At 41.1% G+C, this 13,585-nt stretch overlaps 1 protein-coding gene and 1 long non-coding RNA gene across 2 annotated transcripts; one reads left to right on the top strand and one right to left on the bottom strand.

The window, feature by feature from the left end:
- Nucleotides 1-269: 269 nt before the first annotated feature.
- Nucleotides 270-1,235, bottom strand: LOC127043225 (olfactory receptor 2G3-like). The gene has a single exon (XM_050937061.1). It carries the CDS (start codon nucleotides 1,233-1,235, stop codon nucleotides 270-272), a length of 966 nt encoding a protein of 321 aa, XP_050793018.1.
- Nucleotides 1,236-1,636: 401 nt separating this feature from the next.
- On the top strand, nucleotides 1,637-8,277 carry LOC127055792 (uncharacterized). The gene is made up of 3 exons (XR_007775621.1): nucleotides 1,637-1,698; nucleotides 6,686-6,877; nucleotides 8,069-8,277. It is a non-coding gene; the product is annotated as an uncharacterized LOC127055792 (long non-coding RNA).
- The last annotated feature ends 5,308 nt before the right edge of the window (nucleotides 8,278-13,585 follow it).

The following is a 13,585-nucleotide window of genomic DNA, read 5'->3' as shown; positions in this document are numbered from 1 at the left end:
TAGTAAACTCTTTCAGATGGAGACTGTTCTCACTCTGTGCTATCCCCTGTGCAAACACCCAGGGGCTCTTATCTCAGTCAAGGGCTCCAGGGGTAATAAGAATTAGCAGTAAACTCAAATCTGTCTGATTGTTGAACCAGCCTCCACAAAGTGATTGGAGAGTCACCAAACCCTTGAGTTTCATGGAGCTCAGCAAACCCAGATTAAGATGCCCTGCTACTCATTTTACATGGGGGCTCCCTTTCTTCTGTGCTAAAGCAAAGCTCATGTCATTGACATTCCCCCTCCTTTCCTCTGGGCCTGGCCACTGCAGCGAAATATTTTCTGCCCATTTTTTTCAATGCACCCTTCACCTCTTTATTCCTTAGACTATAGATAACTGGGTTTAACATGGGAGTCACAATGCAATATAATGACGAAACCAAGGTGTCTATGTCCAGAGAGTAGCCTAAGCTGGGCCGATTATAATTGAAGTTGGAGGTACTGTAGAAGATGATGACCACAATCAAATGGGAGGTGCAGGTGGAGAAAGCTTTGAATCGGCCCTTGATCGACTGGATCTTCAGGATGGCGCTGATGATGTGGCCGTAGGAGACCACAGTGAACAGACAAGGGCTCAGTCCAATCAAGGCACTAGCCAAATGAAGCACAGCTTCATTGACAGAGGTGTCTGTGCAAGAGATCTTCAGCAGCAATGGGACATCACAAAAGAAGTGGCTGAGTTGATTGGACTTGCATATGACTATGGCTGATGTGAGGACAGTGTGCACCAGGGAATTCACCAAGCCACACAGCCATGAAAACCCTGCCAGCTGCACACAAAGCCTGTTGCTCATAATGCTTGCGTAGCTCAAGGGCTTGCAGACAGCCACATATCGGTCATAAGCCATGACAGCCAACAGGACACACTCTGTGCCAGCGCACGTAATGAGGAAAAATAGTTGGGCCATGCACCCGGCATATGAGATGGTTTTCCTGCGCCTGAAAAAGTTGACCAGCATGACTGGCACTGTGGTGGACGTGTAGCAGATATCTAAGAAGGACAGATTACTAAGAAAAAAATACATGGGTGTGTGAAGGGTTGGATCAGCCCTAGTCAGGGTTAAGATCAGTGTGTTCCCCAGGAGGGTTACCGTGTAGATGACCAAGAACACCAGGAAGAATAACATCTGAAGGTTGGGATGGTTTGAAAAGCCCAGGAAAATGAATTCCATTATGTGTGTTTGATTTCCCATATACACAGTGGCTTTTTAAAATATCTGTCAAGGAAAAGGATGTGGGAAACAGTCAGTGTGCAGACAATGAGAATAGTCAATGAACACCACTTTTTCTTTCTAAAGAATCTTCCAGGTAGGGAACCAGAGCATCTGCTGGTGCAAATTGGCATTTGCTACATTGAACTCAATGAAGCTACACAAATTTACATCAATTGAGGATCTTGCCCCAGTGAGCTATTGTTATTTTATTAATACATTAAGTTGAGTGTATAGAATGTATAAGAGACATGGTCCCAGTACCCTAGAGCTTACAGTCTAAGCATGGGCAAAATATAACAAATTAAGACAGACGAAAAAAGAGCGAGGGGAAGGGAAGTGTGGTTGCCATGGTTAGTAATGGCATGCTTCTTATTTCCCAAACAAAAGAGAAAACTACAAGAAGAAGGAGTTATAGTTGACAGCACATATCAGTAAATTTAGGGTAAGATATATTAGAGAGATGTGTATTTATCCCCAAAGCAGCTATTATAAACCCACAACATTCAGAATTAAGGTTAAACTTAAATCCAGACATGCAAAGATCTAGAGATGCAGTTAAGGCACCCAAACAACTTTAATTCTGCCCTGTAGTGATGTCATGCAATAACCATGTGATTAATATCTTTTAGTGTTTGAAGTCCAATGATAAATGAACAGTTTTTAAAAGACACATCTAGCTTTTAGCCTCCCCTGCCAGGGTTACCCTAAAGGGCAGAGTTAAGGGTATTAAGGTGCCCTAACTGTGTATTTCCAGACTTGTACATGGTTGGGTTTCTTTAAGTTAAACCTTAACTAAATTTTTTTTTAATTTATTTTTTTACTCTATAAATAGATTACTTCCATCCACCACAATATGTTCCCACTGTTTGTTACTGTTTCAGTCTTCACTTATATAATTAAGAAATTGTTCCTTTATTTCAGTTTTGTGTGTATGTTCTTTATGGGGTATTTTTCATACAATGTGACTTCTACTATGTCAGATCTACATTTTATTGGTCCCAAAGTGGCCTAATAAGATCCATTTGGACATTTCCATGAGAGAGAATTAAGTTAAAGTTAAACTATGCAAACTAGCTCAAATCTGTAGGATATCCCTACCTTCTTGCCTTCTTTCTTTCTTTTCTGAGAGTTTTTAGACACATAAACAACATTCAGGATCTGACATTTCAGTTTGATTGCGAAGTTACTGTAAATAAGAACTGAAGCCTTATGAGTTTTAATCAGCAGTAAGTGTCACATTATCCAGTTCACAACAAAAGCAATCAAGCGGGTAAGATATTTTTAGAGGAATTACTGTGGAAATATTACATTAGGTAGCAGTTAGTGTACTATGTTCACCCTCCAATGCTGTCACGTATCAGCCTGACTATAAAAAAAAAGTGGTTCTCAAGTACAGTGAGAAGGGCAATTAAAATAGCTAGAAGAGATTTACACTTCCATAAAGGGAGAATCATCTAATCCAAGGCAGAGTTGGGGATATTTTAGCATTATGGGCCTAATTCTACTTCCGTTGAAGTCAATGGCAAAAAAACCCTGCATTGACTTGAACAGGTGCAGGATGGGAAGGATAGTTTCTCCTGAGAGGAAGAACATGAGAGAGGTGGAGGATAGGGGGAAGCAGGCAATAGAAGTACAAGAAATCTGAATCTTGCATGAGCCTACTGCTTCAACATTGCAATCCTGCCGCACTTTACAGTTGTAAAGTGTGAAAGCAGGGAATAAATGGGAAATACCTGCCCCTTCAGCTTATAAAAGGAAATCGAGCATGTTTTGTTCTGTGTTATATTACAATCCCTGGAAGCAAAAATAGGCCAGGTCTACACTGTAAACGTATACGAAAAATCCCCACCCCTGAGTGATGCAGTTATACCAACCTAACCTGGATGTAGACAGTGCTACGTTAACAGCAGGGCTTCTTCCATTGACATAGCTACAGCTTTTCGGGGAGGTGGATTAACTCCGCTGTCCTGTCGGTGCAGTAGTGTTTTCAGTGAAGCACCACAGCTGCAGTGTTTTAAGTGTCAACCTGCCCTCACTTAACCTGTAGCTATAGATGTCTCTTCTGTCAGTGCATGAGGGTCTAACATACATAACTGTCCGCTGAAAGAAGGATACATTCCAAGGTACTCTTGTTAGATTAAAGAAACTTGAGAAAAATTTGCTTGCAATTAGGACTATTGCAAAGAGCCAGAATGACATCCTTGGAAACAGAGCTCCTCAATTCAGTCTCTGATCTGATATAGTAGGAGTCACATTGGTATCCCATTAGCAGTGTGCCTGACTGCAGACCTGAGAAGACTTTTTTTTTAACTGTTTCGTGTGGGTTTTGCCAGCTCTAGGGTTGAGGGATCAGGAAGCATTATACGCCTGGACTATTTGTCAAGTGCATAACTCATGCTGGTTGCCACCAGGAGCCAGCTACCACACTATCTTGGTGCTTGAACTGCCCGGGGAATGGCCACTTAGTACCAAGTGTGGTGGCATTTGTGCTATAGACAGTTCTCCACACAGAACTGGACTGAAACTAGGGACTTGTTTTAAACAGAAATGAGATGGAGCAGCCAATAATCAGGATTAGTATTCACTTATTATCCAGGTCAGTATTTGATATCAATTCAGTGTAAAAGTTTAAACTGGCTTCACATTTACTGACAGAATGCTAGAGTCTGCTACCCTTATTCACATGGAGTGACGATTTGCTCCTTGAATGGTCACATTGATTTCCAATCAGGCTAGTCAAGGATTACATTACTGCATGTGAGTAAGGGTGGCAGAACCCAGCCCATACACTGTTTTGTATAGACAGACAGTAGAAGGAAAAGTAGCATGGAAGTACTTACCAGGCTTCACTTACAGATCAGACCACCATTTCTGAGGTTTGCCTTGCATTGCCGTTTTCCTGTCCCCCAAATAAGGTTTATTCTATGGTAATATAAGCAGCTCTGGCAAAGAACAAGTCCAGGACCAAACAAGAGCCCAATCCAAAATACTGTCACTTGCACACGGTGCAGTAAATAAGAGAAATTCTAGCTTTTATGAACATCTAACACTGCATGACTTACCAGTGAACAAAAGAACCCTTTCATCCTGGACTCCTATGGTTTCCCTCCGAAAGCAGTATTTAACCATGTGTCCAGGACCTCTGGGACATATTCTGTTCACAGAAATATCTCAGGGATGTATGCAGCGACTAGACAATTATTAATATTCCTTTTCATGTTGTGATAAACAGTGAGGAACGTATACAATAAGAAGTTCTGTTCATTTAGAGAAAAAGTACCTACCAGGAAACTTTTAGCAGATCTGTGCATGCCATAAGAGAAGCAAAGTATATGATGGCTTAGGTCTCTGGATCTATGTCTGAAGATTTGTCTTTGGGTGAAGGTCCATAACTATTCTTCCAGTGCACATGGGGCAGACCTGTGCCCATATATGGGACTCTTCTTAAAGCATTTGGGGCCAGCTTCACAACTTGCGCTTTTGTGGAATCATCAATGCAAAGGGTGAAGTGGGTGTCAAATACTATTATTCTGGGTTGGCACCATTTTGCTCAGGTGTAACTGACTCTACAAGGTGCAAGGAAGCTGCAAAGTAAGTCCCCAGCTTTCCATTTCTCAAGTCATGACAGAAATTCCCCTTTTGGACTTCCATTGGAATTGTCACTCTGGATCAGGCTAGTGATCCTTCTGGTCCAGTATCCTGGCTCTGACACTGGTCAGCACCAGATACTTCAGAGGAAAGTGCAAGAAGAAAGTGCGAAGAGTTGGAATAAGATGCTGACCCTCAGATTAAGGTATTATTTGAATCCCTACTAACTGGAGATTGGTTTGAGCCCTGAAGCATGAGACTTTGTACAGATTCCAAAACTTTTATCAATGCCTGTAGCTCTAGATATTCTTGTTATCCATATATAATTCCAATCCCTCTTTGAACCTTTGGCCATGAGCTCTGCAATCTAATGACACAGTGAGTCAGGGAAGAAAGATCCTTTTGTCAGTTTTGAATGTGCCACCTTTTGGCATCACTGAATTTCCGGTTGTTCCTGGGTTACAGGAGAAAGAGAACAGACCTTCCTGATCTACATTCTCTAGACCAGGGGCAGGCAACCTATGGCACGTGTGCCGAAGGCGGCACATGAGCTGATTTTCAGTGGCATTCACAGGACCATGTATGTGGTCCTGGCCACTGGTCTGGGGGGCTCTGCATTTTAATTTAATTTTAAATGAAGCTTCTTAAACATTTTAAAAACCTTATTTACTTTACATACAACAATAGTTTAGTTATATATTATAGACTTATAGAAAGAGACCTTCTAAAAATGTCAAAATGTATTACTGGCACGCAAAACCTTAAATTAGAGTGAATAAATGAAGACTCAGCACACCACTTCTGAAAGGTTGCCGACCCCTGCTCTAGACCATTCATTTTTAATATACTTTTATCAGCATTTCCCCTATATGGGTCTTCCTTTCAAGGTAAACAATCCCAGTCGTTTCAGTATCTCCATATGAATTTTTCAGTGCCCCTAATCATCCTCAACTTCTCTGACCCCTCCCCCCTTGAATTCTGCGCACTGGTGAAAAATTGAACAAGATTCCACTACTAATATTTAAGCTACAGTGAGAGTGAAGAAAAGACATACTGAATTTAAAACAATAGTTAAAATGCTTTGTTATTCAAAGCTCAAAAAGCTGAAATTTCAAGTTGGACACATTCAGTGCGTTCATCACTAAGGATTAAAGCCCTTTACCCACAACAGTTATCCACAGATATTCATTTTCAAATTAGTCTTATTCACAGCTTAAATCCAGCTTGTCGTAGCTTTCTGTAATTTATCAGCACTATGGATGTGAAGTGGGGCAGGTGGATTAGTGGGGAAGTGATGCAGTGAAAGGTACATGGCAAGTAAGTATCATGCAACTATGGAACTGACATCTCCATGTATGTGATGTAGACAATGGTGGGTCCCTATCAGCATCCAATGCAAGAGGGCAAGAGGTGACTGATATCTGGTAGTGAATTTCAGCTGACCTGACCAGTTCAGTGAACCCCAATTCATTAATGTCATATATGATATGTGTCATGTAAGGTATCACTGGAAAACTAATAACACACTGATCATTAATATTCCTGTATCTGATGTGTATACTAAACACTCAAGGGACCATACAAATGTGAAGAAAATAACTGAAATGTGTTTATCAGACAAGTCTGGAGAGGGAGTAAACAGGTTTCTCCCAGACAAAGGACAAGCCATTTCCTCCAGCCAAGTATCATCAGAGTCCATTGACAATCATATGCCAAGTGGCCATTCATTTGCATTGGAGTGGACAGGAACAGACCAATTTGCATTACAACAAACAACAGCAGGGAAAGAAACCAGCATGGAACTTCCTTCACCACCAGATTCAATGTCTCCTTTCTCACAGCTTGAATGAACTTTATTTTGGAGGGAGAGCCTTCAGAAGAATCCATTTCAAAGGTTCACTGAAATATAAGAAAGAGGAGCAAACAATACCAAGTTATCTTTCACCCAGGAAGATGAGGAGAAATAGCACCCTGTACTTCTGTGGGAGGTCCTGAGTCAAAGACAGTCAGCCATGCTGGACAAAGAGTGATTGGTGAGAGAAACCATCTTACACAAAGACTGTGTCTTGCTAGATTAAGTGTTAGATTTTAGATGCGTGCTTTTCACTTGTATTTGTTTATAACCATCTCTACCTTTCTTTCTTTTACTTGGCATAATTTAATCTATGCCCTTTTGTTGTTAATCTTGTTTTATTTTAATCTAAACCAGTCCAGTGCTGTATTTGAATGGAAGTGATTGTTAACTCAAGTTAAAGTGGCAAGCTGCTGGGTATAGTCTCTTTAGAGGAGCAGAAGAACGTCATTTTTACTCTGAGTGATCCACAAGAGAGCTGAACATTTCAGGGCTGATGGTTTTGGGGAAATGCAGGGGGCAATGGATAGCTCAGTGGTTTGAGCATTGGCCTGCTAAACCCAGGGTTGTGAGCTCAATCCTTGAGTGGGCCATTTGGGGATTGGTCCTGCTTTGAGCAGGGAGCTGGACTAGATGATCTCCTGAGGTCCTTTCCAACCCTAATGATCTATGATTCTATGAGTAGACATGCATTGGGGTTGTTTGGCTAGTAGTAATCAAGCATAATGGAGACCAGAGTGTGGCTGTGGTGTAACAAGCAGGCTGTTTATTATACAGATACTCAATGCATGCTTGTCTGCTGGCTAGGAGCATCCAGGCCAGGAAGCTACAGCAGCAGCCCATTTTAAGGCACAAAGGGTTACAGGGCAGTCAGTGACACAACTTCTCACTGGTCTGGATTGCACTCCAAAGCCTGACAGTGGAACAATATGAGCAATCACATTTATCATGCACCTCATCTGCATTCTGCCATCTGTGCTATCTCCATCCTCTCAAGGAACTTCAAACTTTCTGGAACCCAGAGCAGTTTCCAACTTGACAAAGTCAAACCAACAGTATGCCAGAGGAATGTTTTCCATATTCTCCTTAGGGGTAAATTTCCCCTCAAAATTACCCTGGCCTGAGCCCAGGACAGATACTATTTAGTATTGAATCTATGATAAATTGAAGGTCAGATATCCATGACCTATCATGTCTAAAATTGGGAGATTTCTCATTGGGGAAATCCCAGTATCACAGGGGTCCAAGACTTGCTTCCACCCCTGGAAGGTCCCAATATCACAGCTTGATGCTGCAAGTATTTTTATGTCTAAAAGAAAGACTTTCGATCATTTGAGTTTTTTCTAAATTTTCCTCTCTGTTCTCTGTACAGCTGGACTCCTTGGAACTAAGGCATTTGGTTTCACAGACCGAGGATAATAGTCCTAGTGAAGTATTAAAATCTTGTGAATGTAAGAGTTTTTGATCACACTGTATATTAAGGATATATTTCTGAAGCATTAATAAGTGATTAATAGGTGTTATAATCATGTTACACGGATCACGATAATGGTCATAGATGGTTATAAGCAGCCAGGTGGACTCTAGACAGGTTATCAAACACTTTTTATGAATGTGTTTATAATAATCTCTAACACCTATTCCTAATATCATTTATTATCATCTCTGTCATGTATAAACCCTTTTTAAACTATAGGAGTACCTGCTTCATTTTTGTATAGCTTGCGGTGGTGCAATAAAAGTTTTATCAGCATGAGAGCACTATGCTGCCAGTGAAGGGCCTAATACAAGGTTCATTATAGTCAGTGGAAACACCCACATTTGCTTCAAAGAGCTTTGGATTAGGCCCCAAAGGAGCAATAGGCTGCCTCCAAAATTCTAGCTCTACTCCCCATCCTGACATTTATGAGTTAGGAGGAAGGCTCTGGATATGTGACTTTTGATATCCCCAGGGAATGCACACCTATCTGTGATAAACAATTGTGCAAAACTTTACCAATAAAAAACAATAAGGGTATGTTGTCTTCAATACAAATGAGTGATGCTGAGCTTCACGTCTTAGGTTTGAACAAACACCAACTTTTTTGTGTCTTCACAGAACACACAGTAAACGTGTGGAACTATTTGCCAGAGGATGTTGTGAAGGCCAAGACTACAACAGGATTCAAAAAAGAGCTAGTTAAATTTATGGAGGCTAGGTCCATCAATGGCTATTAGCCAGGATGGGCAGGGATGGTGTCCCTAGTCTCTATTTGCCAGAAGCTAGGAATGGGTGACAGGGGATGGATCATTTGATGTTTACCTGTTCTGTTCATTCCCTCTGGGGCACCTGCCTTTGGTTGCTGTCGGAAGACAGGATACTGGGCTGGAGGGACTTTTGGTCTGACCCAGTATGGCCTTTCTTATGCTCTCCCTTCTTCACTTCACATCGTTCACCTTGCCCTTCTCTTTCCCAATCCTTCTCTTTCCTGATTACCTCACAGCTTACTCTTCCGAATATCAAAACACTTCCATGACCCTCCCCACCACTCACCCCTACATACTTTCTCCCTTCAGTATTTCATTGAGGACCACCACCCTTTCCCTCATGTTCTGCTCTCTGCTGTGATCTGATCAGGTCCTTGGTATATGAGAGTCCATGTAGTAGTGTGACTGGGATCCCAGGAAGCCATGCTGTAGTTACTCAATTAGGGTGAGCTGCAAAGAATGGGGCAGACAATCCTCAAAGCTGGTGGATATTCCAATAATTAGATTTACCAAACTAGCACAAAACAGCTTCTACAATACCTAACTGGTTACCCAGAAGCCAACAACACAGTTCCTGTAAAGCAACCCAGCCTTAGGCCTCCACCCAGACACCCAAGTCAAATATGATAAAGATTACTGAAAATCTTATTAATCATGTATGAAAGTTCTACCAATCCCAAAGGATCGGACACATTATCTCCCAGCTTAATGATTATTTCAGATCTTACTCAAATACACGCTTACAGCCAATTCTTATTAACTAAACTAAAATGTATTTAAAAGGAAAAGAAAGTATTGGTTAAAAAATCAATATACATACAGACATGAGTACAGTTCTGAGACCAGATTCATAGCAGATGGTGAGCTTTGTAGTTGCAAAGAGTCCTTTCAGAATTAGTCCATAGGTTATAGTCCAATGTCGCTATTCAGGGTGATCCAGATAGGACTGGAGATCCTAGTCTTATGACTTGAGCTTCCCCAGCATGACGCATCAAGCAGATCTGAGATTAAAAGGATCAGGACCCAAGAGTTTTTATAAAGTTCTAGGCCTTCTCTTGACAGCTCGGAGTCCTAATGCGAACAATAGGCAATCATGGAGATGTTGAAGTAGACCTATTTCCTAAGCATCACTGGTAATTAGCTACAAGAATTAACATAAGGCAATTGCCTGACTTCCACCATTCGCAAGTGATTTGCTATACATTTCAAACAGGGATGAATACAGTGATATCATTATTTTACAGTTCATTTAAATGTTAAGATTTCCTTTTGATCTCTGAATTAACAGAATACAGCATAGACAGAGACTGCTCCATTACATTGTTAACCTCTAACAATATATATGTAAATAAACAATAACACAAACATTATCTACCAATTTATCCCTAAAGGTTGAATCTGGTCAATTAGCCTGCAAGCTGCTTAACCCTTTCTGACCATGTGTCACAAGTAGTCATTTACATCTGTGCAAACTGGGTGTAAACATTTAGAGGAAAATCTAGCTCTACCAAATTCATCCTTGGTGTGACCCTGTTGAAGTCAATGGAGTTGTGGTAGGGATTAATCTAGCTCAAGTACTTTCACTTGAGCCAAGGTAAATTAGTCTCAGAATCCAGGTTGCATTATCCTCAAACCTCATGGAGACCTTGGGACTCAAGAACCTGAGGACAGCTAGCTCAGAGATCAGTAGACTTGCTAAGCCACCAGATGGATTTCAGTGAAAGCAAGTGACCCACAGGAGAGAAGGAGTGGGGGAACTTTTCCAAACTTTGAAGAAGTTCTGATCCATTTTAGGGTTTCTGAGCTGGTTCCGTTACTAAGGTAAAATTGAAGTTTAAGTTTGAACTGAACAAGAGAGAACATTCTAGCAGACATTTAAATAAGAGACATTTTAATGGAAAGGAAATCATGCCTGAGGAAAGGAGGGATGAGCTACATGACCCACGGGAGTCCTTTTCATTCTACTTTGAAAAAAGAAATTGTCCATCTTGTTGCCACCAGAGACTTTGCTCTTGCAAAGTTTAATTTCCTCAGACTAATCACCTTTAGAAAACAAGTGCCAATAATGGATAATTAAGTTGCATAGGGCTCTATTAAAAAACTTTAGAAGTCAATGTTTACACTCTGTAGTTGCAAATTAGCTGCGATGGGCATTGTTAAGGAACCAGCGTGTTCATAAGACAAACAGTAGGTGTGAATACACATTAGGGGAGTTCTCCAATGACTGAAAGTCACAGCATAACTCATTTTATTCCATCCTAAATTAGAAACTAGGAGTCCTGAGGCTTCATTAAGAAAGGAAATTGTACCACATACAAGCTAGTTAAAAACAGAAAAGCTGACCTGCTTCTCAACTCTGACATGCAAGAAAAAGTTGGAACATAATACCTTTGGAATTATGTTGTAACTCCTGATTGGATAAATGTAATGGGAAGTGCCATGAAGTCACAATCATTTCGCTTGTCATCTCTGTAATAAGAACCTTTTGGTAAGATACACTATCTCTTGCAGTTTTAAATAACGAATATTTTTATTTTTTGCACTTTCAACATAACAATCATGTGACTGTCTCCATATACAGTAGTTTTCCCAGATAGCCATTGGTTAGGTGGTACATGTTATTATTAAAATGGTAAAACAGCTTCAATTTTATCCCCCTGTTTTTATAACTTTCTGTAACATTCATCCTTGTGACTGAAATTTTCCCTGGTTGAAGGTGCAACTTGTTTTTAAGTTTGATTTGAGCAGAATCTTTTTCAGGCACTTCAGAGCTATACAAGAATAAAAGACAGACACTTTCTATGGTAAAAAGTTTACCCCCCCATTTTTTGAACAGGGCTTCAGTGAAGGTGACTGATGTTTGAAACTTGTAATACAGTACGAACAGTCTTTGGGGTATAATTAACCATTAGTTTGAGGGAAAGGAGAAATCAAAAGCACAGCAATTGAAAAGTCCATCAAGCATGCTCAGAAACTAAGAATTTTTTAGCAGAGCTAAATGGAGCCCCAAACCTTTTGTGTCATTTCAGCCTAACAATCAGAGTTGTGACAAGTTGTTCAAATAGAATGCGTCCTGAAAAGTAGTTTATTTAGTAGGATTTAGGGAAATTAAGAGCTGCCTTGAAGTTTTTGAAAAATAAAAAGCATGACATTTTAGTGTTGGAAAACCTGCTTAGTTACTTGAAGATGGTCAGGAGAAAAGCTGGGACAATGAGATCTGCACAAAACAGGATGGCTTCCCCACCCACAGCTCTAACACAAGGCTATCTATCCGTAGTACTCACAGGTTTCCATTGCCATAGTATCTGAGCATCTCACAATTTTTACAACACCTCTATGAGGTACAGTAGTGCTATTCTCCTCATTTCTCAGATGGGGAAACGATACACAAAGGCTAAGGGACTTGCCCAAGGTCATACATGGAGTCTATGGCAGAGAAGAGAATTAAACCCAGCTCCCTGTTAGCCCATGCTAGTGTCCTAGAGCACTGAATCATTCTTCCTCTTTAGGTGAGTACTGGTTGAGTGGAGTTGTGCTCTGCCCCAAACCTAGTGCTGAGATGGCTATGGTAGGAGCAGGCTCCAGAAGAGAATTCCTCATTCCAGCAGAGGGGAATTGTGCTGGAGCATCTGCCCCACACTGCCCAGACCCTTTGCATCATATCAAAGTAGCTGGAGCTGGCACCACATTGGCACCAGTGCAGTAAAAGTGGGAAACAAAGCCACAGGTTAAGCAAAGCCATATGTTGAGGAGTATTTCCTGTTGATGAGGCAACCACCTATTCTTCATCCTCAACACACTAAGAGTCCTTTTGGGGACTAAAGTGTTTTATTAATTGAGGCAGATGAAAGACTGTCCCAGGAGTCTGTGGGCAAAATACAAATGGTGGACTAAATAGTTTCCCTGTCATTTTTCCTTTGACAGGAAGTCTGTTAGATCACCGAGAGTTTAAAATCTCTAAAGTGGAGTAAGAAAGCTTGAGAATTCAGAGGAGAGCAGCTTTCAAAGACACTTCTTAGTCTATGGACAGTGAACTAAGGAGCTGAGTTAATTATTTACATACATGATCCAGCAGCAAATGCTTTTGGAAAAATTGTTGCTGGAGGTGGTAGCTTAGAAGTCAACCTGCTAGTATCAATGAAGTTCTGAAAAGTCACTTGTATTACGGTACTACATAGAGGGCCCAACTGAGATTGGGCCCCATAGGCACACAGTGACAGGCCTTGCCCTGAAGAGTTTCATTCTGAATAGATAAGAATAACTAAGCCCTGGTCTACACTATGGGGTTAGGTCAAATTTAGACCCTGTTCTATCGACTTAAAGGCTCTTAAAATTGACTTCTGTACTCCTCCCTGGTGAGGGGAGTTGCACTAAAATCGACCTTGCCGAGTTGAATTTGGGGTAGTGCGGATGCAAATCAATGGTACTGGCCTCCGGGAGCTATCCCTAAGTGTTCCATTGTGACCATTCTGGACTGCACTTTGAACTCCGATGCACTAGCCAGGTACACAGGAAAAGCCCCGGGAACTTTTGAATTTCATTTCCTGTTTGGTCAGCGTGGCGAACTCAGCAGCACAGATGAACATGCAGAATCATAGAGTGTAGAATGTTTCTACACTCCCCCTCTCATCTCCATCCCTGA

The sequence above is a fragment of the Gopherus flavomarginatus genome, chromosome 1 (assembly GCF_025201925.1).
Source record: "Gopherus flavomarginatus isolate rGopFla2 chromosome 1, rGopFla2.mat.asm, whole genome shotgun sequence".
Classification (NCBI taxonomy): Eukaryota; Metazoa; Chordata; order Testudines; family Testudinidae; genus Gopherus; species Gopherus flavomarginatus.
The sequence above is the reverse complement of the archived record's forward strand: the minus strand, read 5'-3'. Positions and strand labels throughout refer to the sequence as shown.